At 37.6% G+C, this 21,946-nt stretch overlaps 1 protein-coding gene across 1 annotated transcript in view; it reads left to right on the forward strand.

The window, feature by feature from the left end:
* elp3 (elongator acetyltransferase complex subunit 3) overlaps positions 1–21,946 on the forward strand; it is a 435,450-nt gene that overhangs the window by 128,260 nt on the left and 285,244 nt on the right. The window contains exon 4 of the mRNA XM_051924270.1: positions 15,289–15,359. Within this exon, the coding sequence (XP_051780230.1) occupies positions 15,289–15,359 (71 nt within the window). The remainder of the gene's footprint in view (positions 1–15,288; positions 15,360–21,946) is intronic.

A 21,946-nucleotide genomic window follows, 5' to 3' on the forward strand; every position in this document is an offset into this window, starting at 1 on the left:
TTGGTGGGCTGGCACCTTGCCCGGGGTTTGTTTCCTGCCTTGTGCCCTGTGTTGCAAGGGATTGGCTCCTGTATTTAGGATATAGCGGGTTGGATAATGGATGGATGGACATTTGTATGCATAGCCACATTTGCTATATGTAATATTTCAGCAAACCCGGAGCTTGTCAGTTCAAATCCTGGTACTGACACCACTGTGTGACCCTGAGGAAGTCACTTCACCTGCCTGTGCTGCAAGAAACAAAAGTAATGTAACAAATTGTACCTTAGATGTTGCAAGTTGCTGGAATAAAGGCATAAGTAAAACAGATAAATATGTATTATACACATAGGAACTATTCATTTATTTTCAGTTAAATCATCTGCAGCAAACCTTTATAAATTAGGGTTTCTCCTTTTTAGATAGTGCAAACTGTTTCTTCTTCATTGAGGTTTTCTCTTGGAGAGCTTTTTTCATTTCATTGAAAATTAAATCAGCAGCTGCCAAAACATGTAGCTTTCTTATTAATTTTTCAACATTGTGTAAAATAACTTTATAAAGTAACATAAAGGGTTTAAATACTGGTTATCCTTTTACACTAAAATATTACTAAAGAGATACAAAAAAAGTAAAATGCATATGTTGTTTTTCTTTAAGGAGATTAAATATTACTGAAGAAAGAAAAAAAAAACTAAAACAGCCAAATGGAGCTATGCATACGAACTTAAAAGGTTTAAATAAAACAGAAATACAGTCATCCCTCACCTATTGCGGGGGTTACGTTCCAGAACCCCCCGCGATAAGTGAAAATCCGTGAAGTACCGACCTATATTTATTTTATTATTTATATATATTTTAAGGCTTTATAAACCCTTCCCACACTCTTATAAACCTTTCTGTCTCTCTTTTTAACCTTTCCAACACTCTTATAAACACTTCCTATGCTCTTAAACACTTTCTACACTCTTAACACCACAGAGCAACACTACACGCAGCGATCAGACGTTGATGTGTCTGCCACTCACTTTGTGAAGAGGGGGGCAGATGAACGCACATTAAGCAGAGGTGGACTTTGTGCTGCTTCTGCCAAAATGCCTGCTTGTCGCTTTGCGCGTTCTGAAGGAGGAGGAGGAGTGTGTGTGTGGGGGGGTGTGAGGGCTGAATGCACGCGCGCTCAAACCCCTCACTCCGAGGCGCGGTACGCTCCTGCCACTTCGCGTTGTGAAGGTGTTGGGGGAGCGGGCTTGCTGAATGCACGCTAAGGAGAAGTGGACTTTGTGCTGCTTGTCGCTCTTCGTGTCAGTAAGCCTGTACAGCAGCTGTTTTCCTGTCTCACTGTCTTGTCTTGCATGAACTTAAAATGTTTTATAATAGAGAGATGTTACTTATATCCTTAGTCCGACATCCACATATCATATGTGTTAACAAAGTGTGTTTTATAAGTTTACATGTGTTTAAAGTGTGTGGGATGGGTATTTTAAGGCTTAAACTATAAAAATGTTTATTTATATGGTCTTTCTATATCGCGGATTTTGACCTATCACTGATGGGTCTAGAACTAACTTCCGCGATAGGCGTTTCACGTGATTACGTAGGAGGCGTGATGACGCGATACGCAACTCTGCCCCCGTCCATTACAGTATATGGACAAAAATCAGGTTCCAGTTATGACCATTACGCTTTGAATTTCAAAATGAAACCTGCCCAACTTTTGTAAGTAAGCTGTAAGGAATGAGCCTGCCAAATTTCAGCCTTCCACCTACACGGGAAGTTGGAGAATTAATGATGAGTCAGTCAGTCAGTCAGTCAGTCGGTCAGTCAGTGAGGGCTTTGCCTTTTATTAGTATAGATATATGTATATGTAGATATATGTATATGTGTATATATATATATATATATATATATATATATATATATATATATATATATATGTATATATATATATATGTATATATATGTATATATATATATGTATATATATATATGTACAGTGGAACCTCTAGATATGAGTTTAATTCGTTCCAGCACTGAGCTTGTATAGCGAATTTCTCATATCTAGAACAAACTTCCCCATTGAAAATAATGGAAATCCAGTTAATCCGTTCCGCACCCCAAATATATTAACATAAAAATCAATTGTCCTAACAAATAACACTGATAAATTATATATACTGTAGTCTACCTTTAATAACACTGGTAAATAATATAACTGATTATTAAAAGAATCAAAACAGGTGTCCAAAGTGCAGTAGAGCATTCAATAAATCTTTAAATAAATAATCCTTAAAACAGTTGTGAAGTGGAGGTTTAAAATACACAAGAATAACAATCCTTTAACACGAGGTTAAAACGTCAAAAGGATGCAGTCTTTAAAAAACAGATGACAATCCCCGGTGCTTCTTCTCTGTTAGCGTCTCACCTGCGGGCTCTGCAACAGGCGAGACACTCTTAATGCAGCTGACCTTCTCTACACCGTCCTGCTTCAGCTGTTTGGCTCGCCTGTTCAGCTCACTGTTCAGCTACACGCGAGCCTACACTCGCTTGCTCTCCCGCACCGACTGCCTGCCTGCCTGCAACCTCCGTTCCCTCCTCTCTCCTCTCTCCTCTCCTCTCCTCTCCTCTCCTCTCTTTTCTTTTACTTCTTCTCCCCCTTAACCGGCTCACGCTTCTCTATATATGCGGGAAGGACATGGCAGCTGCAGCCCATCAGCCACAGGAACAATCATGGATGTGGGCAGTTTCCCACCTGTGCAATTAAGTGAGAAACGCAGACACCGCAGATCGCGGCTCGCAACTGCTATCACGCCCCCTCGCTAAGCCGCGAGCTATACCCACAGCCTGGCTCGTGGCTCGTTACGCGAGCCAATGCTCGCATTTAGATCTGAATTTTTCGCTCATACTTTCCTCGTATTTTGAATTTCTCGTATACAGAGGTGATCGTATCTCGAGGTTCCACTGTATATATATGTGTATGTATATATGTGTGTGTATATATGTATATATGTGTATATATGTATATATATATATATATATATATATATATATATATATATATATATATATATATATATATATGTAAACCCTCATTTATAAAAGTTTGCTGCAGATGACTTAACTGAAAATAAATGAATAGTTCCTATGTGTATAATACATATTTATCTATTTTACTTATGCCTTTATTCCAGCAACTTACAACATCTGAGGTACAATTTGTTACATTACTTTTGTTTTTTGCAGCACAGGCAGGTGAAGTGACTTCCTCAGGGTCACACAGTGGTGTCAGTACCAGGATTTGAACTGACAAGCTCTGGGTTTACTGAAATATTACTGAAGAAAGAAAAAAAAATGAGAACAGGCAAATAGGGCTATGCATACAGATGTCCATCCATCCATTATCCAACCCGCTATATCCTAAATACAGGAGCCAATAAGTAGATATGTATATATACAGTATATATATTTATATATATATATATATATATATATATATATATATATGTGTGAATGTATGTATGTATATATGTATGTCTATATTTATATCTATATATGTAGATATGTAAATTTGTATATGTATATATATATATGTATATGTGGATGTGTATATGTATATATATGTATATGTAGATATGTGTATATGTAGATATGTATATATATGTATACATGTTTATGTATATATATAGTTACATAACCTCTTTAACACAGTACTTCTCCGCTGCGAAGCGCCGGGTATTTTGCTATATATATATCTATACTAATAAAAGGCAAAGCCCTCACTGACTGACTGACTCATCACTAATTCTCCAACTTCCCGTGTAGGTGGAAGGCTGAAATTTGGCAGGCTCATTCCTTACAGCTTACTTACAAAACTTAGGCAGGTTTCATTTCGAAATTCAAAGCGTAACGGTCATAACTGGAACCTCTTTTTTGTCCATATACTGTAATGGACTGCAGCTCGCTGGCCGTGGGAGGCGGAGTTGCGTATCGCGTCATCACGCCTCCCACGTAATCACGTGAACTGACTGTCAACGCAGTATGTAGAAAACAAGTAAGAGCCCCAAAGAGCGCTGAAGAAAACATTCATTACACAATTGAGAAGGCAGCGAAACAATAAGAAGCGAGCGAGTTTGGCAAGATTGCTTTTCTCCTGTACAACTATACGTTGCATTCTCAACAGTAAGCTTGCACCACTTGGTCATATTACAACCGGAGTGCTGAACTGACAACGTGGTATACAAAGAGAAGTATAACAATCGTAATAAATGAACAATAAAACAGCGGAGAACCCGTGGATTAAATAAAAAGGCTGCTTCCTTGGCGAAGCAAGGAAAAAGGATGGCCTTATATGGCGTTCGTTTATAAATCAGCGGAGAAGCTGTGTAAAGACTGCTTCACAAAAAAGCAGCAGAGCACCTTATATGAGCAGGCAGTCAGCTAAAGAAGGGAATCAATAAATAACTATAATCGTAATAAACGAACAAAAAATAGCGGAGAATCCGCGGATTACATAAAGGAAATGGGTACATGAACAGAAAAGTGAGTCTCAAATACCTACACAATAACTATAACAATCGTAATAAACGAACAATAAAACAATACAGAACCGATAAGGAAGGAGAAAGGATGGCCTTATATGGCGTCCGTTTATAAAACAGCGAACAGGCTGTGAAAAGGCAGCTTCACAAAAAAACAGATCCTTAACAAATTGTCATTGGTATATTTTCCCTCAATTTAAAAAGGTTTTCTTTTCTTCTTAATTAAAATTTAAAAGCAATACTTCACCGCTGCGAAGCGCGGGAATTTGGCTATATGCAGTGAGTGTGTACGCCTGATGAGCCCAGAATTAGGGCGAAACACATGTCGCGTACTCTTTGCATTATTTGACAGTAAACTATTTTCAAACATTCTATGATCTGCTTCTCACAACTGAGGGCACCGTGGCGGATGTTAGCTGACTTGCTGGCCAACCACAAGCGTTACCTGGTAGGTAACCACCCATACAATCAGATTGTGATTCAGACTACGAATGCTGTGAATGTAATTACCCCGATCTACATGCTGTCAAATAAACGAACCACACGCCGTGGTGCAATGTTAGGGGCTTCGCCTCTAGTGCTGACGTCCGAGGTTTGATTCCCGTAAGGGAATGAAGTGAGCGTGTACACCTGATGAGCCCAGAATTAGGGCGAAACACATGTCGCGTACTCTTTGCATTATTTGACAGTAAACTATTTTCATCCATTCTATGATCTGCTTCTCACAATTGAAGGCACCGTGGCGGATGTTAGCTGACTTGCTGGCCAACCATAAGCGTTACCTGGTAGGTAACCACCCATACAATCAGATTGTTATTCAGACTACGAATGCCGTGAATATATATATATATATATATATGTATATGTAGATATGTATATATATATGTGAATGTATGTATATATGTATGTCTATATCTATACTAATAAAAGGCAAAGCCCTCACTGACTGACTCATCACTAATTCTCCAACTTCCCGTGTAGGTAGAAGGCTGAAATTTGGCAGGCTCATCCCTTACAGCTTACTTACAAAAGTTAGGCAGGTTTCATTTCGAAATTCAAAGCGTAACGATCATAACTGGAACCTCTTTTTTGTCCATATACTGTAATGGACTGCAGCTCACAGTCATCATGCCTCCCACGTAATCACGTGAACTGACTGGGAATGCAGTATGTACAAAACAAGGAAGAGTCCCAAAGAGCGCTGAAGAAAACATTCATTACACAATTGAGAAGGCAGCGAAACAATAAGAAGCAAAGCACGGTGTAAACCGTAAGTTTAAATTAAGTTTATAGAAACGCTCCCGCTGCCGTTTGCAATACCATATTCGCGAGATACAAGTTTAATGAGAAGACACGAGGTATAAACGAGATTTGGATCACTTTGTAACAGAGTTAAAATTGCTGTAGCGAGAAACTTTGAAGTGCCAGGTCTTGGCTAACATTAAATAAAGCCGTGGACATCGCAACATCACACAAGAGAGCAGCTCACGTGAACTGACTGAACGCAGCAGGAGTGATCACTTCGCTACTGCGGAAACAAAGCACGGTGTAAACCGTAAGTTTAATTTAAGTTTATAGAAACGCTCCCGCTGCCGTTTGCAATACCATATTCGCGAGATACAAGTTTAATGAGAAGACACGAGGTATAAACGAGACTTTAGATGACTGTGTAACGGAGTTAAAATTGCTGTAGCGAGAAACTTTTAAGTTCCGGGTCTTAGCTAACATTAAATAAAGCCGTGGACATCGCAACATCACACAAGAGAGCAGCTCACGTGAACTGACTTAACGCAGCACGTCGGAAACAAAGCACCGTGTAAACCTAAAGTTTAAATTAAGTTCATAGACCTACAAAAGGTTGCCATTGATTTGGGGTAAAATTGCTTTTCTCCTGTACAACTATACGTTGCATTCTCAAGAGTGTGCTTGCACGGCTTGGTCATATTACAACCGGAGTGCTGAACTGACAACGTGGTATACAAAGAGAACTATAAAAATCGTAATAAATGAAAAATAAAACAGCGGAGAACCCGTGGATTAAATAAAAAGGCTGCTTCCTTGGCGAAGCAAGGAAAAAGGATGGCTTTTTATGGCGTTCGTTTATAAAACAGCGGAGAAGCTGTGTAAAGACTGCTTCACAAAAAAACAGCAGAGCACCTTATATGAGCAGGCAGTCAGCTAAAGAAGGGAATCAATAAATAACTATAATCGTAATAAACGAACAAAAAATAGCGGAGAATCCGCGGATTACATAAAGGAAATGGGTACCTGAACAGAAAAGAGAGTCTCAAATACCTACACAATAACTATAACAATCGTAATAAACGAACAATAAAACAATACAGAACCGATAAGGAAGGAGAAAGGATGGCCTTATATGGCGTTCGTTTATAAAACAGCGAACAGGCTGTGTAAAGGCAGCTTCACAAAGAAACAGATCCTTAACAAATTCTCATTGGTATATTTTCCCTCAATTTAAAAAGGTTTTCTTTTCTTCTTAATAAAAATTTAAAAGCGGTACTTCGCTGGTGCGAAGCGCGTGGATTTGACGGACTGACACATACAGACATATTCATGAGTTCAGGTACTTCGGAAAGAAAGCACCGTGTAAACCTAAAGTTTAAATTAAGTTCATAGACCTACAAAAGGTTGCCATTCATTTGAGGCAAGATTGCATTTCTTCTGTACAACTATACGTTGCATTCTCAAGAGTGTGCTTGCACGGCTTCGGATATAGATATATATATATATATATATACAGTGGTGTGAAAAACTATTTGCCCCCTTCCTGATTTCTTATTCTTTTGCATGTTTGTCACACAAAATGTTTCTGATCATCAAACACATTTAACCATTAGTCAAATATAACACAAGTAAACACAAAATGCAGTTTGTAAATGGTGGTTTTTATTATTTAGGGAGAAAAAAAAATCCAAACCTACATGGCCCTGTGTGAAAAAGTAATTGCCCCTTGAACCTAATAACTGGTTGGGCCACCCTTAGCAGCAATAACTGCAATCAAGCGTTTGCGATAACTTGCAATGAGTCTTTTACAGCGCTCTGGAGGAATTTTGGCCCACTCATCTTTGCAAAATTGTTGTAATTCAGCTTTATTTGAGGGTTTTCTAGCATGAACCGCCTTTTTAAGGTCATGCAATAGCATCTCAATTGGATTCAGGTCAGGACTTTGACTAGGCCACTCCAAAGTCTTCATTTTGTTTTTCTTCAGCCATTCAGAGGTGGATTTGCTGGTGTGTTTTGGGTCATTGTCCTGTTGCAGCACCCAAGATCGCTTCAGCTTGAGTTGACAAACAGATGGCCGGACATTCTCCTTCAGGATTTTTTGGTAGACAGTAGAATTCATGGTTCCATCTATCACAGCAAGCCTTCCAGGTCCTGAAGCAGCAAAACAACCCCAGACCATCACACTACCACCACCATATTTTACTGTTGGTATGATGATCTTTTTCTGAAATGCTGTGTTCCTTTTACGCCAGATGTAACGGGACATTTGCCTTCCAAAAAGTTCAACTTTTGACTCATCAGTCCACAAGGTATTTTCCCAAAAGTCTTGGCAATCATTGAGATGTTTCTTAGCAAAATTGAGACGAGCCCTAATGTTCTTTTTGCTTAACAGTGGTTTGCGTCTTGGAAATCTGCCATGCAGGCCGTTTTTGCCCAGTCTCTTTCTTATGGTGGAGTCGTGAACACTGACCTTAATTGAGGCAAGTGAGGCCTGCAGTTCTTTAGACGTTGTCCTGGGGTCTTTTGTGACCTCTCGGATGAGTCGTCTCTGCGCTCTTGGGGTAATTTTGGTCGGCCGGCCACTCCTGGGAAGGTTCACCACTGTTCCATGTTTTTGCCATTTGTGGATAATGGCTCTCACTGTGGTTCGCTGGAGTCCCAAAGCTTTAGAAATGGCTTTATAACCTTTACCAGACTGATAGATCTCAATTACTTCTGTTCTCATTTGTTCCTGAATTTCTTTGGATCTTGGCATGATGTCTAGCTTTTGAGGTGCTTTTGGTCTACTTCTCTGTGTCAGGCAGCTCCTATTTAAGTGATTTCTTGATTGAAACAGGTGTGGCAGTAATCAGGCCTGGGGGGTGGCTACGGAAATTGAACTCAGGTGTGATACACCACAGTTAAGTTATTTTTTAACAAGGGGGCAATTACTTTTTCACACAGGGCCATGTAGGTTTGGATTTTTTTTCTCCCTAAATAATAAACACCATCATTTAAACACTGCATTTTGTGTTTACTTGTGTTATATTTGACTAATGGTTAAATGTGTTTGATGATCAGAAACATTTTGTGTGACAAACATGCAAAAGAATAAGAAATCAGGAAGGGGGCAAATAGTTTTTCACACCACTGTATATATATGTATGTATGTATGTCTATATATAAATATGTAAGCTTATAAGTACTGCCTTACTTCTCTTTAAGAAAGGAAGATGTAATGATACTTGATTTAAACGATTCCATATCTTCCTGGGTTTGCTTAGCTTATTGTCAATATCTTTACACGTTTTTTTAAGACTTATTGACTGAAACGGGCTTTCACAAAAAAAGTTTGGGCTTTGCTACAGGATACACCCTCCACAAGTTAAGCAAGTAAAAATAAAATATATATTTCTGTTTTATTTAAACCTTTTAAGTTCGTATGCGTAGCCCCATTTGGCTGTTTAATTTTTTCTTTCTTTCTTCAGTAATATTTAATCTCCTTAAAGAAAAAGAACATATCCATTTTACTTTTTTTGTATCTCTTTAGTAATATTTTAGTGTTAAAGGATAACCAGTATTTAAACCTTTTATGTTACTTTATACATTTATTTTACACAATGTTGAAAAATTAATAAGAAAGCTACATATTTTAGCAGCTGCTGCTTTAATTTTCAATGAAATGAAAAAAGCTCTCCAAGAGAAAACGTCAATGAAGAAGAAACAGTTTGCACTATCTAAAAATGAGAAACCCTCATTTATAAAAGTTTGCTGCAGATGACTTAACTGAAAATAAATGAATAGTTCCTATGTGTATAATACATATTTATCTATTTTACTTATGCCTTTATTCCAGCAACTTACAACATCTGAGGTACAATTTGTTACATTACTTTTGTTTTTTGCAGCACAGGCAGGTGAAGTGACTTCCTCAGGGTCACACAGTGGTGTCAGTACCAGGATTTGAACTGACAAGCTCCGGGTTTACTGAAATATTATTGAAGAAAGAAAAAAAAACGAAAACGGGCAAATAGGGCTATGCATACAGATGTCCATCCATCCATTATCCAACCCGCTATATCCTAAATACAGGAGCCAATAAGTAGATATGTATATATACAGTATATATATATATATATATATTTATATGTATGTATGTATATATGAATGTCTATATTTATATGTATGTATGTATATATGTATGTCTATATTTGTATGTATGTATGTATATATGTATGTCTATATTTGTATGTATGTATGTATATATGTATGTCTATATTTATATATATATATATATATATATATATATATATGTAGATATGTAAATTTGTATATGTATATATATGTATATGTGGATGTGTATATGTATATATACGTATGTATATGTAGATATGTGTATATGTAGATATGTATATATATGTATATATGTTTATGTATATATATAGTTACATAACCTCTTTAACACACTACTTCTCCGTTGCGAAGCGCGGGTATTTTGCTATATGTAGATATCTGTATATGTAGATATGTATATATATGTATATATGTACATGTGTATATATATATGTTTACATGACCTATTTAACACACTACTTCTCCACTGCGAAGCGCGGGTATTTTGATATATATATATATGACAGCAACACTCATAACAATGACAACACAATTACATATATATATATATATATATATATATATATATATATATATATATGTACATACGTATATATATATATATATATATATATGTGTCAATCTATGTATGTATGTCTATATATATATATATATATATATATATATATATATATATATGTACATATGTATATATATGTGTATATATATCTAGATGTGTATATGTGTAGATATGTAAATATTTATATATATATATATGTGTCTGTGTGTGTATATATATGTATATATATATGTATATATGTGTGTATATATATATATATATATATATATATATATATGTATATATATATGTGTGTGTGTGTGTATGTATATGTGTGTGTGTGTGTGTATGTATATGTTGATATGTGTATATGTATGTTGATATGTGTATATATATGTATATATATGTAGATATGTATATATATGTATTTGTGTATATATGTTTATGTGTGTGTGTATATTATATATATAAAAGACAGCAACACTCATAACAATGACAGCATAATTACATTGACAATCATGTTACGTTATTTTTAAAATGTTTCCTTTTTTTTTTCATAACCTCTTTAACACACTACTTCTCCGCTGCGAAGCGCGGGTATTTTGCTAGTATATATATATATATATATATGTGAATATATATATATATATATATATATATATATATATATATATACACACACACATATTTGCAGTTGGAGATCCACAAAGGGAGAAAAAACGAATCACGTATCATAAAATAGTTTTTATTCCTGAGCTTTCAACCCCTGTCAGGGGTCTTCATCAGAGGATAATGCTTAGACTTACAAGAATCAAAGGCAATATATAGCAACACATTCAGTGGGGGGTGGGTGGAGTTGACTAAGTCAGTATGATCAAAGGGGGGGGGGGGGGTGTATCGTTAAATTAAAGAGCATATGTCCTTCTTAAGTTGGCATATGCTGGGTTTATGTCCAAGTGTCTGTTGATGGCATTTTCATCTGATAGCCAAGACTCAGCCAACTCTCTGGCGCTTTTTGTACTGGCCTTAAATTTTACTTTCACGTTGTCCCAGTTGAATGTGTGTCCTGTCGATTTAGTATGTGCATATATCAAAGATAGTGCGTCCTTTCTTCTGACGGCGTTGCGATGTTCCTGTACACGTGTTGAGATTTTTTTTGACGTTTGTCCTATGTATACAGCAGAGCAAGAATTGCATGGAATACTATAAACTGCGTTTCGTGTTTCGGCTGTCGATTTCTTGTTTTTAGCATTAAACAGGACCATGCGCAGATTGTTGGTGGGTTTATGTGCTATTTTGATGCCCCACTTGGTCAGGGTGCATGCCGTTCCTTCTGACACATTATGGTGGTACGGGAGTGAATGCCAGGTGGGGTGGGGGTTCTGATTTACGTCGCTTGTAAGCTGATTCCTTTGGCGCCTGCTGTGTAGACTCCGATTAATGAATGATTTTGAGTATCCGTTCGAGGTGAAAAGTTGAAACAGATAGCGTCTCTCATTAATTTTTGTTTTCTTGGTATTACAATGCGTGTGGACTCGTTTAAATAGGGTTTTCACGCAGCTCCGTTTATGAGATACAGGGTGATTGCTGGCGAAGTGTAGAATCTTGTCTGCGTGGCATTGTTTGCAGTAAACACTTGTGGTCAGGGTGGCGTCACTATTTCTTTTGATGTAAATGTCCAGGAAATTGATGTGTCGATTATTTTCTTTTTCCATTGTGAACTGGATTGCTGGGAATATTGTGTTAATATGATTGAAGAATTCATTCAGCTGGTTCTTTCTTAATATGACGAATGTGTCGTCTACATAGCGTATCCAAATTTTGGGTGTAATCTGGGATAAAGCTATGTTTTCAAATCGTTGCATTACCAGTTCAGCTAGGAGTCCAGATAACGGTGATCCCATCAGCATGCCTTCTTTCTGTGTGTAATACTTGCCGTTGAAATGAAAGTGCGTTTTTTGGCAAAATGATATTAGGTGCATTAAGTCTTTGATGGACAGTTTGGTTCTTGTCTCTATGGTGGGGTCACTACGAAACGCAGTTTATAGTATTCCATGCAATTCTTGCTCAGTTGTATACATAGGACAAACGTCAAAAAAAATCTCAACACGCGTACAGGAACATCGCAACGCAGTCAGAAGAAAGGACGCACTATCTTTGATATATGCACATACTAAATCGACAGGACACACATTCAACTGGGACAACGTGAAAGTAAAATTTAAGGCCAGTACAAAAAGCGCCAGAGAGTTGGCCGAGTCTTGGCTATCAGATGAAATGCAGTTTTTAAATGATGGTTTTTATTATTTAGGGAGAAAAAAAATCCAAACCTACATGGCCCTGTGTGAAAAAGTAATTGCCCCCTTGTTAAAAAATAACCTAACTATGGTGTATCACACCTGAGTTCAATTTCCGTAGCCACCCCCAGGCCTGATTACTGCCACACCTGTTTCAATCAAGAAATCACTTAAATAGGAGCTGCCTGACACAGAGAAGTAGACCAAAAGCACCTCAAAAGCTAGACATCATGCCAAGATCCAAAGAAATTCTGGAACAAATGAGAACAGAAGTAATTGAGATCTATCAGTCTGGTAAAGGTTATAAAGCCATTTCTAAAGCTTTGGGACTCCAGCGAACCACAGTGAGAGCCATTATCCACAAATGGCAAAAACATGGAACAGTGGTGAACCTTCCCAGGAGTGGCCGGCCGACCAAAATTTCCCCAAGAGCGCAGAGACGACTCATCCGAGAGGTCACAAAAGACCCCAGGACAATGTCTAAAGAACTGCAGGCCTCACTTGCCTCAATTAAGGTCAGTGTTCACGACTCCACCATAAGAAAGAGACTGGGCAAAAACGGCCTGCATGGCAGATTTCCAAGATGCAAACCACTGTTAAGCAAAAAGAACATTAGGGCTCGTCTCAATTTTGCTAAGAAACATCTCAATGATTGCCAAGACTTTTGGGAAAATACCTTGTGGACTGATGAGACAAAAGTTGAACTTTTTGGAAGGCAAATGTCCCGTTACATCTGGCGTAAAAGGAACACAGCATTTCAGAAAAAGAACTTCATACCAACAGTAAAATATGGTGGTGGTAGTGTGATGGTCTGGGGTTGTTTTGCTGCTTCAGGACCTGGAAGGCTTGCTGTGATAGATGGAACCATGAATTCTACTGTCTACCAAAAAATCCTGAAGGAGAATGTCCGGCCATCTGTTCGTCAAATCAAGCTGAAGCGATCTTGGGTGCTGCAACAGGACAATGACCCAAAACACACCAGCAAATCCACCTTTGAATGGCTGAAGAAAAACAAAATGAAGACTTTGGAGTGGCCTAGTCAAAGTCCTGACCTGAATCCAATTGAGATGCTATGGCATGACCTTAAAAAGGCAGTTCATGCTAGAAAACCCTCAAATAAAGCTGAATTACAACAATTTTGCAAAGATGAGTGGGCCAAAATTCCTCCAGAGTGCTGTAAAAGACTCATTGCAAGTTATCGCAAATGCTTGATTGCAGTTATTGCTGCTAAGGGTGGCCCAACCAGTTATTTGGTTCAGGGGGCAATTACTTTTTCACACAGGGCCATGTAGGTTTGGATTTTTTTTTCTCCCTAAATAATAAAAACCACCATTTACAAACTGCATTTTGTGTTTACTTGTGTTATATTTGACTAATGGTTAAATGTGTTTGATGATCAGAAACATTTTGTGTGACAAACATGCAAAAGAATAAGAAATCAGGAAGGGGGCAAATAGTTTTTCACACCACTGTATATATATACATATATATACATATATATATATATATATATATATATATATATATATATATATATATATATATATATATATATATAATATACACACACACATATATATATATATACACATATATATATATATATATATATATATATATATATATATATGTGTGTGTGTTTGTTTGTTTGTTTTCCATACACATTAAGATATTAACTTTAAAATTCAGATATGCCCCCTTTACAAGGTGATCACTAACTTTAAGTAATGGAGATGAGTTATCTCCTTCTTTCTTTTCAATTTATGATTCATACTGTTAGCATACCAGCTAATTAATTTTAATGAATAGAGCTCATCATTTAATTTGCTCAAAGGGAGAAGAAACAGTGTATCTTACGTGTCTTGGTTTCAATTTTTAAACACATTTTTATCACATTCCCTATGGCCTACTTTTTGCCATATATACTTATGGTCAGAAAAAACATACTAGAGGGTAAAACATTGTCTTCCATTACCTATGTATGTGAATTCTGTTCAAATTAAACAAATATTTACTGTACTATACTGTACCATTAATATAAACTGACTGGGTTTGGCTCTTTAACTTTGTTTCCTCAAACATTGGAAGAGGATTGGATGTAAAATTAGTACTGTGTTTCTTGATGAAGTCATTTGGGGAAAAATCAACAACAACAACAAAGCAGTGTAGTTACTTATTAGGATTACAGTGAGTCCAACTTGTAGGAACTGGTCCCCTGACTTCAGAACATACAGTACATAACCTACATCACCATGGGTAATTTATATTTGCCAGTCAGAATAATCCATCTGGCTTTTAGAAAGTGACAAAACTCCCAGACTATCTAGAGAGATGCCATTTGGGACAACCACCACACCACACAGAAAATGTTCTAGGAACCTAAAGTAGTCTCCCCTAAATGTGAGAACTGTGAGTGAGCATTGCTTACCATAGTTTTGGAGCATTAACATAATTAAATAGAAAAATACCCAGGTACGTTGAATATTGTGATTTATTTTTTCCCAGTTTGAAACTCCAGCCAGTATGCATCATACTGTTATTTTGAAGTCATAAAGTAGTAATAAATATTGCTTTATTTTTGCAGATTGCAGTAGTAGCAGTAATGTGCAAACCTCATCGATGTCCTCACATTAACTTTACAGGCAATATATGTGTGTAAGTATGTTTTACTTTTTATTTTTCTTTTCATGTTTTTGCATTTTGTGATAGGAGCTGCAATATTCATTCACTGTGAAGTGATTTCCTTCTGGCTATAAATTCTGGATAATTTTTAAGAATTAGCAATTATTTAAGGTTTTAAAAAAGGTATTCTGCAAAAATCACTAACCATTGAAATTATCATGACTTCATCTACTCATTTTAATTTCATCTGTGATTTATACTTTTTATATATGGGAGGTGTTTTCTGCAACAAAAAAAAAAGGAAATTAAAATTACAAAATTAAATCTTCTTTTGCCATTTGTTTTTCAATGTCTATGCGCAAGAATGCTGCCAAAAATAAACATCAAATGAAATAACACAATGAAGCTGCAAAAATCAAAAGTAAATTCACATTTATGTGATCAGATAATTGTTTCTATGAAAATACCCTCATTGTGACTGGTATTCAATCAATTGAAGTGGCTATAGCTATGAAAGACAAAGAATTGTGGGAAATTGAGCCAACGAAAAAACTTGTAAATCCGGCCCACCTTAAATCCATTTGCACCTCTCCGTCAGCCTCTTTTGTCTTCTAAATTTGTCAATAAGCCCAAGCAGCCTGCTATACCATAACCTCCTCAGAATGGGCAAGAAGTTTCTCCCAGTTCCTACCTTGATTGATTTATCTGGGAGTGAGCTACCCAGAATTGTAAGGGGAAATAATTTGATATGCGTTTTGTACCTACAACAATCTGTGTAAACACATCGTTAAAACAGAAATTTTTAGTAATAAATAAAATGTAGACTGTATAATGTGTGAATGCTGATGGCCAAATATCAATTAAATACTTTCCGAAAGGTGCATGAACAATACGACAACTTCTGTGGTGTAGTGGTAAGATCCGCTGACTTATAATTTGGAGGTCTTGAGTTTGAAACCGACTCCCCAGCAAATTTACTGTTTTGAGTAGTGAGCTGCTCCTATTTTTAACATTATACAATAAAAACATAGATATGATTTGTGTCTGTAAAAGTCGGTGCAAATTTATTCTCTCAGTCACGATCACAATACAACACCCACACCCCCCCACGATCTGACGTGGTTATCTGAAACTGGGAATAACTGGAAATTCTCTGATCTGGAGGGTTAAAAGCTGACACATAAAATTGCTGGTGAATCTCCCTTCTTCGTATCTCACCGTCACTTCAATTTTTTTTTAATCAGTTTTATTGAGTGTTCCTGCTCATGCTGAATTAGTATGCACCTTATGGTCCATGATGTCAAAGCTGCACTGACAAAAAACAGAGACATAGGTATATATGATATTTGGAATAACGCATTTTATGACCTGTATAGTATATTTCGGAAAACATTGCGGCACTGATGCAACATTATTCATATCCATTTGCATGCCTTCTTGCGCTTGTAATCATTGACCGCGTCTTTTTTTTTTTTTTCCCAGTCTTGCCAATGTCCACCTTTGGGTGCATTGTGCTGTTTCTTTTGTACTCCAGGGCAAGCAGAGGAAAGAATAATGCAGAGAGGTTAGTTCCGCGCTATATGCAATCATCAGATTCAAATGTTAACAGTTCCCACACACCCAAGGGCCGTCCTTTCTACATTTACGACGTGTACCTGTTGCAATGTACACACTTATCTCTATGCTGTGGTTCCTATTACATTGAAGGGGCACCTGACATTGACTGAGTTCACTTTCCAGGGGGAAGCGGCGGACTTGGGTCAGAAGCTTGTCGATGTTGCATCCTCCTTTTCTATTTCCATTGCCTTTTCTTGTAAGAAACGACGATGAAGTTCCTCTGAAAGGTGAGCAAAGAACACTCTTCTTTTCTCAATGGCCCCCGTGCATGCTTGCACAGTACATGTGCGTTGATCGCCGCCAGGTCAAGCTTGTTGTAGCTCACAGCAGCCGGCCACCCACGTGCTCCTGCTCACGCTGAAATAAGCTCACACATTCCGGTCCATGATGTCAAATATATATGACATTTTGAAGAAATCATTTTATGACCTGAATAGTACCAATCATAAAACATCATCACTCTAATGGAATATTATTTGAAAATGAACAGCGTCAGATTGGGTGTAAATTTATGCTGACTGTTGGATAGGGTCAGATCAGGAGGAGGGGATGGAGAGCGTGAATGTGATTGAGAGAATAAAACTGAAAAAAAAAGCTAACTTTTACAAGTGCCATAAATTTAGTTTTCGTTTGCCGAAAAAGGATCTTGTACATGTTTTTCTAGCCTTTGTCCCTTTTGAAAGGATTTTACCCTGCTTTCAACTACCCTTGAGCAAAGGAGGCTTGCCTGTGTTGTAGTAAAAAAAATGCCAAGGTGTCCTTTAGGGAGTTAGTGTGCTCTCCAGAGAAGCAATGCAGATGAGTTCATATCAAAAAGTTAACAACGGGTGTGTCACAGTTGGTTCTGAGCATCAAGGTAAGAGTAAGAGTTGAACACTATTCGGGGGCATGATTCAAAGTGTTTGAGGTTTCCAATCATTTTCTGGATGTATTGGAGCATATTGGAGATGGATTATGGCTCTGATATGTCTGAGGTGATAAGTAAGGATGAGGGGCACAACAGGTCATTTCAAAGCCAATGATGAGAGAGACAGAAGTACTGATAGTGGAGGAGATAGTGGAGGATGCAGTCATAAAGGGAAGTTGAGACAAAGGTCCCGGAGACAGAGTGTCTTGTACAGTATGTTTCCTTCCAGCTACACAGGTAGGAGACCTCCCTGGAAGGTTGAATAGGCTCTTGAACATAGCAGGGGTGGATCCAGCTTTCATTGTCCATGTCATAACACTTGATGTACATAAATGCAGGTTCTCAGTTCTGCAATCCTAATTTAAAGAGTTATGCACAAAGCTGAGGAGTAGAACTGAGAAGGAGGTCTTCTGTAAAATTCGGCTATCTGATTGTGTACCTGCCAGTCCAGGTAAGATTGAGGGTTTTAGAAGGCTTAGTACATGGGACCTGTCCTACTGTGATAGGTTACATTTGAACAGAAGAGTTATCAATGTACTGAGGAGGCATATGAGCAGGTTGTTTGAGTATTATATAAGTAGGAAATGAGAGTGGGGGTGAGGTGTGGAGTAGGCAGGGGGTTTAGGACAGGCCAGGTGTAGAAGTTAACATAATTGAGCAACCAGTAGAGTAACATCAAATACACATTGTAACTTAATTTCTATTCTGAAGATAAAATGTCATAGTAGAATTCGTAATGAATTAAAAATTGCTGTCCTATATATACACAATGTTTCCACTATTTCCAAATTAGAAACTTTGCTAAGCAAAATCTGCCCAATTTTCCTCACCTCCGACCTACTTCTGTTCCGAAAGAAATATTGATCAGTCTTGTGGACTTGGACAGCATTTGTATAATATGATGATCTCTTACTCAACATTTCAGAAAAGGAGTAGAAGGCACCCATGCACAGAATTCACTCTAGCACGATGTGCACAACTCATATAATTGTTCAACTTATAATCTTTAATTGAGCACATCTATCTCATTTAAAATTGTCCAAAATGTTTTCAGGGGCAAGACCAAACGTACAAATGTTGTGATCAAGTTCCAGCCTCATTGGGCCATATGTTTTGGGTGTGCAACAAATTAATATCGTTCTGGACCAAAATCTTTAAATGCCTATCAGACCACACAATCATTTCTAATCCTTAACGGCCTTGTTTGGTGTACTCCCACATGGGCTTAATCCCTGAAGCCTACAAAAAAACTTGTAATCTTGGGCCGCCGTACATTCATTTGGTACCTATCCACCAACGTCTTTTGTTTTGCAAATGTGTTGATCAGCACAAGCATCAAGCAGCCTGCTATCCCACCCCCCTCGATGGAGCTCAACTCGGGCAAAAAGTTCTCCCAGCTCAAGTGTGTTTATCTGCATGTGAGGTGCCTGGAGTTGTATAGGGTAAATAATGTATTGTTATTTGGAATACATGCATTTCATGTGTGTTCCTTGTCTATAACGATCTGTGTAAGTGTAGGATGAAAGGAAGAAAAGCTTAGCACATGCCTAAAGCAGAAACTTTTTCCATGTTATACTAATAATGATGTGAAGTGTATAATGTTTGAAGACTTTGGTCCAAATATCAAATAAACACGTGCACTTTTATTCAAGAACATAACCGAAGTAAAAAAAAAATCATTAAATTTACTTGTTGCTGTCAATGAGTTAAAAACCCAAGCTCAAATGTCAATCGACAGATATGTATTTTTGGATGGTGCAGAGGTAAGAACTGCTGCCATATAACCAAAAGGTTCCGGGTTCGAGACCAGGTGTTCAATTCAATTTGGACCAGTTGGTAGTCAGGAAACCAAAAGTGTCTGGCAAGAGTATCTGTAAATCGACACTGTACAAAGCATACAGTTAGGTCCATTAATATTTGGACAGAGACAACTTTTTTCTAATTTTGGTTCTGTACATTACCACAATGAATTTTAAATGAAACAATTCAGATGCAGTTGAAGTGCAGACTTTCAGCTTTAATTCAGTGGGGTGAACAAAATGATTGCATAAAAATGTGAGGCAACTAAAGCATTTTTTTAACGCAATCCCTTCATTTCAGGGGCTCAAAAATAATTAGACAAATTAAATAACTGGAAATAAAATGTTAATTTCTAATACTTGGTTGAAAACCCTTTGCTGGTAATGACAGCCTGAAGTCTTGAACTCATGGACATCACCAGATGCAGGGTTTCCTCCTTTTTAATGCTCTGCCAGGCCTTTACTGCAGCGGCTTTCAGATGCTGTTTGTTTGTGAGCCTTTCTGTCTGAAGTTTAGTCTTCAACAAGTGAAATGCATGCTCAATTGGGTTAAGATCAGGTAACTGACTTGGCCATTCAAGAATTTTCTACTTCTTTACTTTAATAAACTCCTGGGTTGCTTTGGCTGTATGTCTTGGGTCATTGTCCATCTGTATCATGAAACGCCGCCCAATCAATTTGACTGCATTTAGCTGGATTTGAGCAGACAGTATGTCTCTGAACACCTCAAAATTCATTCGGCTGCTTCTGTCCTATGTCACATCATCAATAAACACTAGTGTCCCAGTGCCACTGGCATCCATGCATGCCCAAGCCATCACACTGCCTCCACCGTGTTTAACAGATGATGTGGTATACTTTGGATAATGAGCTGTTCCATGCCTTTTCCATACTTTTTTCTTGCCATCATTCTGGTAGAGGTTGATCTTGGTTTCATCTGTCCAAAGAATGTTTTTCCAGAACTGTGCTGGCTTTTTTAGATGTTCTTCAGCAAAGTCCAATCTAGCCTTTCTATTCTTGAGGCTTATGAGTGGCTTGCACCTTGCAGTGCACCCTCTGTATTTACTTTCATGCAGTCTTCTCGTTATGGTAGACTTGGATATCGATACGCCTACCCCCTGGACAGTGGTGTTCACTTGGTTGGCTGTTGTGAAAGGTTTCTCTTCATCATGGAAATGATTCTGCGATCATCCACCACTGTTGTCTTCCGTGGATGTCCAGGTCTTTTTGCGTTGCTGAGTTCACCAGTGCTTGCTTTCTTTCTCAGGATGTACCAAACTGTAGATTTTGCCACTCTTAATATTGTAGCAATTTCTCGGATGGGTTTTTTTCTGTTTTCGCAGCTTAAGGATGGCTTTTTTCACCTGCATGGAGAGCTCCTTTGACTGCATGTTGTCTGTTCACAGCAAAATCTTCCACATGCAAGCACCACACCTCAAATCAACTCCAGGCCTTTTATCCGCTTAATTGATAATGACATAACAATGGACTTGCCCACACCTGCCCATGAAATAGCCTTTGAGTCAATTGTCCAATTACTTTTGAGGACCTGAAATGAAGAGATTGTGTTAAAAAATGCTTTAGTTGCCTCACATTTTTATGCAGTCATTTTGTTCACCCCACTGAATTAAAGCTGAAAGTCTGCACTTCAACTGCATCTGAGTTGTTTCATTTAAAATTCATTGTGGTAATGTACAGAACCAAAATTAGAAAAAAGTTGTCTCTGTCCAAGTAACCTAACCTAACTGTATATGGGTAATAACATTGTCATTTGTCTTTGTTAATTTTGGTGGTGTTTTATATGGTCATTTTCATGTCACGTTAAAACATTTTTGTTGTTTTTGTGATGTGAAATTTTGCATACAACTTGATAAATATTTTGTATGTCTTTATTTGTAACTTAGGCAAAGCAATGTAATATTAGTGTTACATTAGTGAGAATCATTTATGTTTACCCCAAATTTTAGTTATGGGTCTCCTTGAATTTTACGATAGGGTTGAGGGGGGAGTACCTCAAACCAGTTTGGCAAGTGTTTCTCTGCCGAAGTCTCTCTCTCAACCCTCGTACAAAGCCAGGCTGCCTAACTGGCAAGCTTTACCTTAACATATGGTTTTGGGGGCATGTGTTAAGGTGTTCTATTTCCCCATTGGTCTGAAGTATGGCTGGTTGGAACTGGCTTGTGTCAGAAGCCTTTAAGTACCATGACGTCCTATTGGCTCTAGAGGTTGGACAGAAAACCTATAAATTTTCTCACTCCCGCACACTCTCTCTCTCTCTCTCTCACCAAACTGAATGA

Source organism: Erpetoichthys calabaricus, chromosome 3 (genome assembly GCF_900747795.2).
Source record: "Erpetoichthys calabaricus chromosome 3, fErpCal1.3, whole genome shotgun sequence".
Taxonomy (NCBI): Eukaryota; Metazoa; Chordata; class Cladistia; order Polypteriformes; family Polypteridae; genus Erpetoichthys; species Erpetoichthys calabaricus.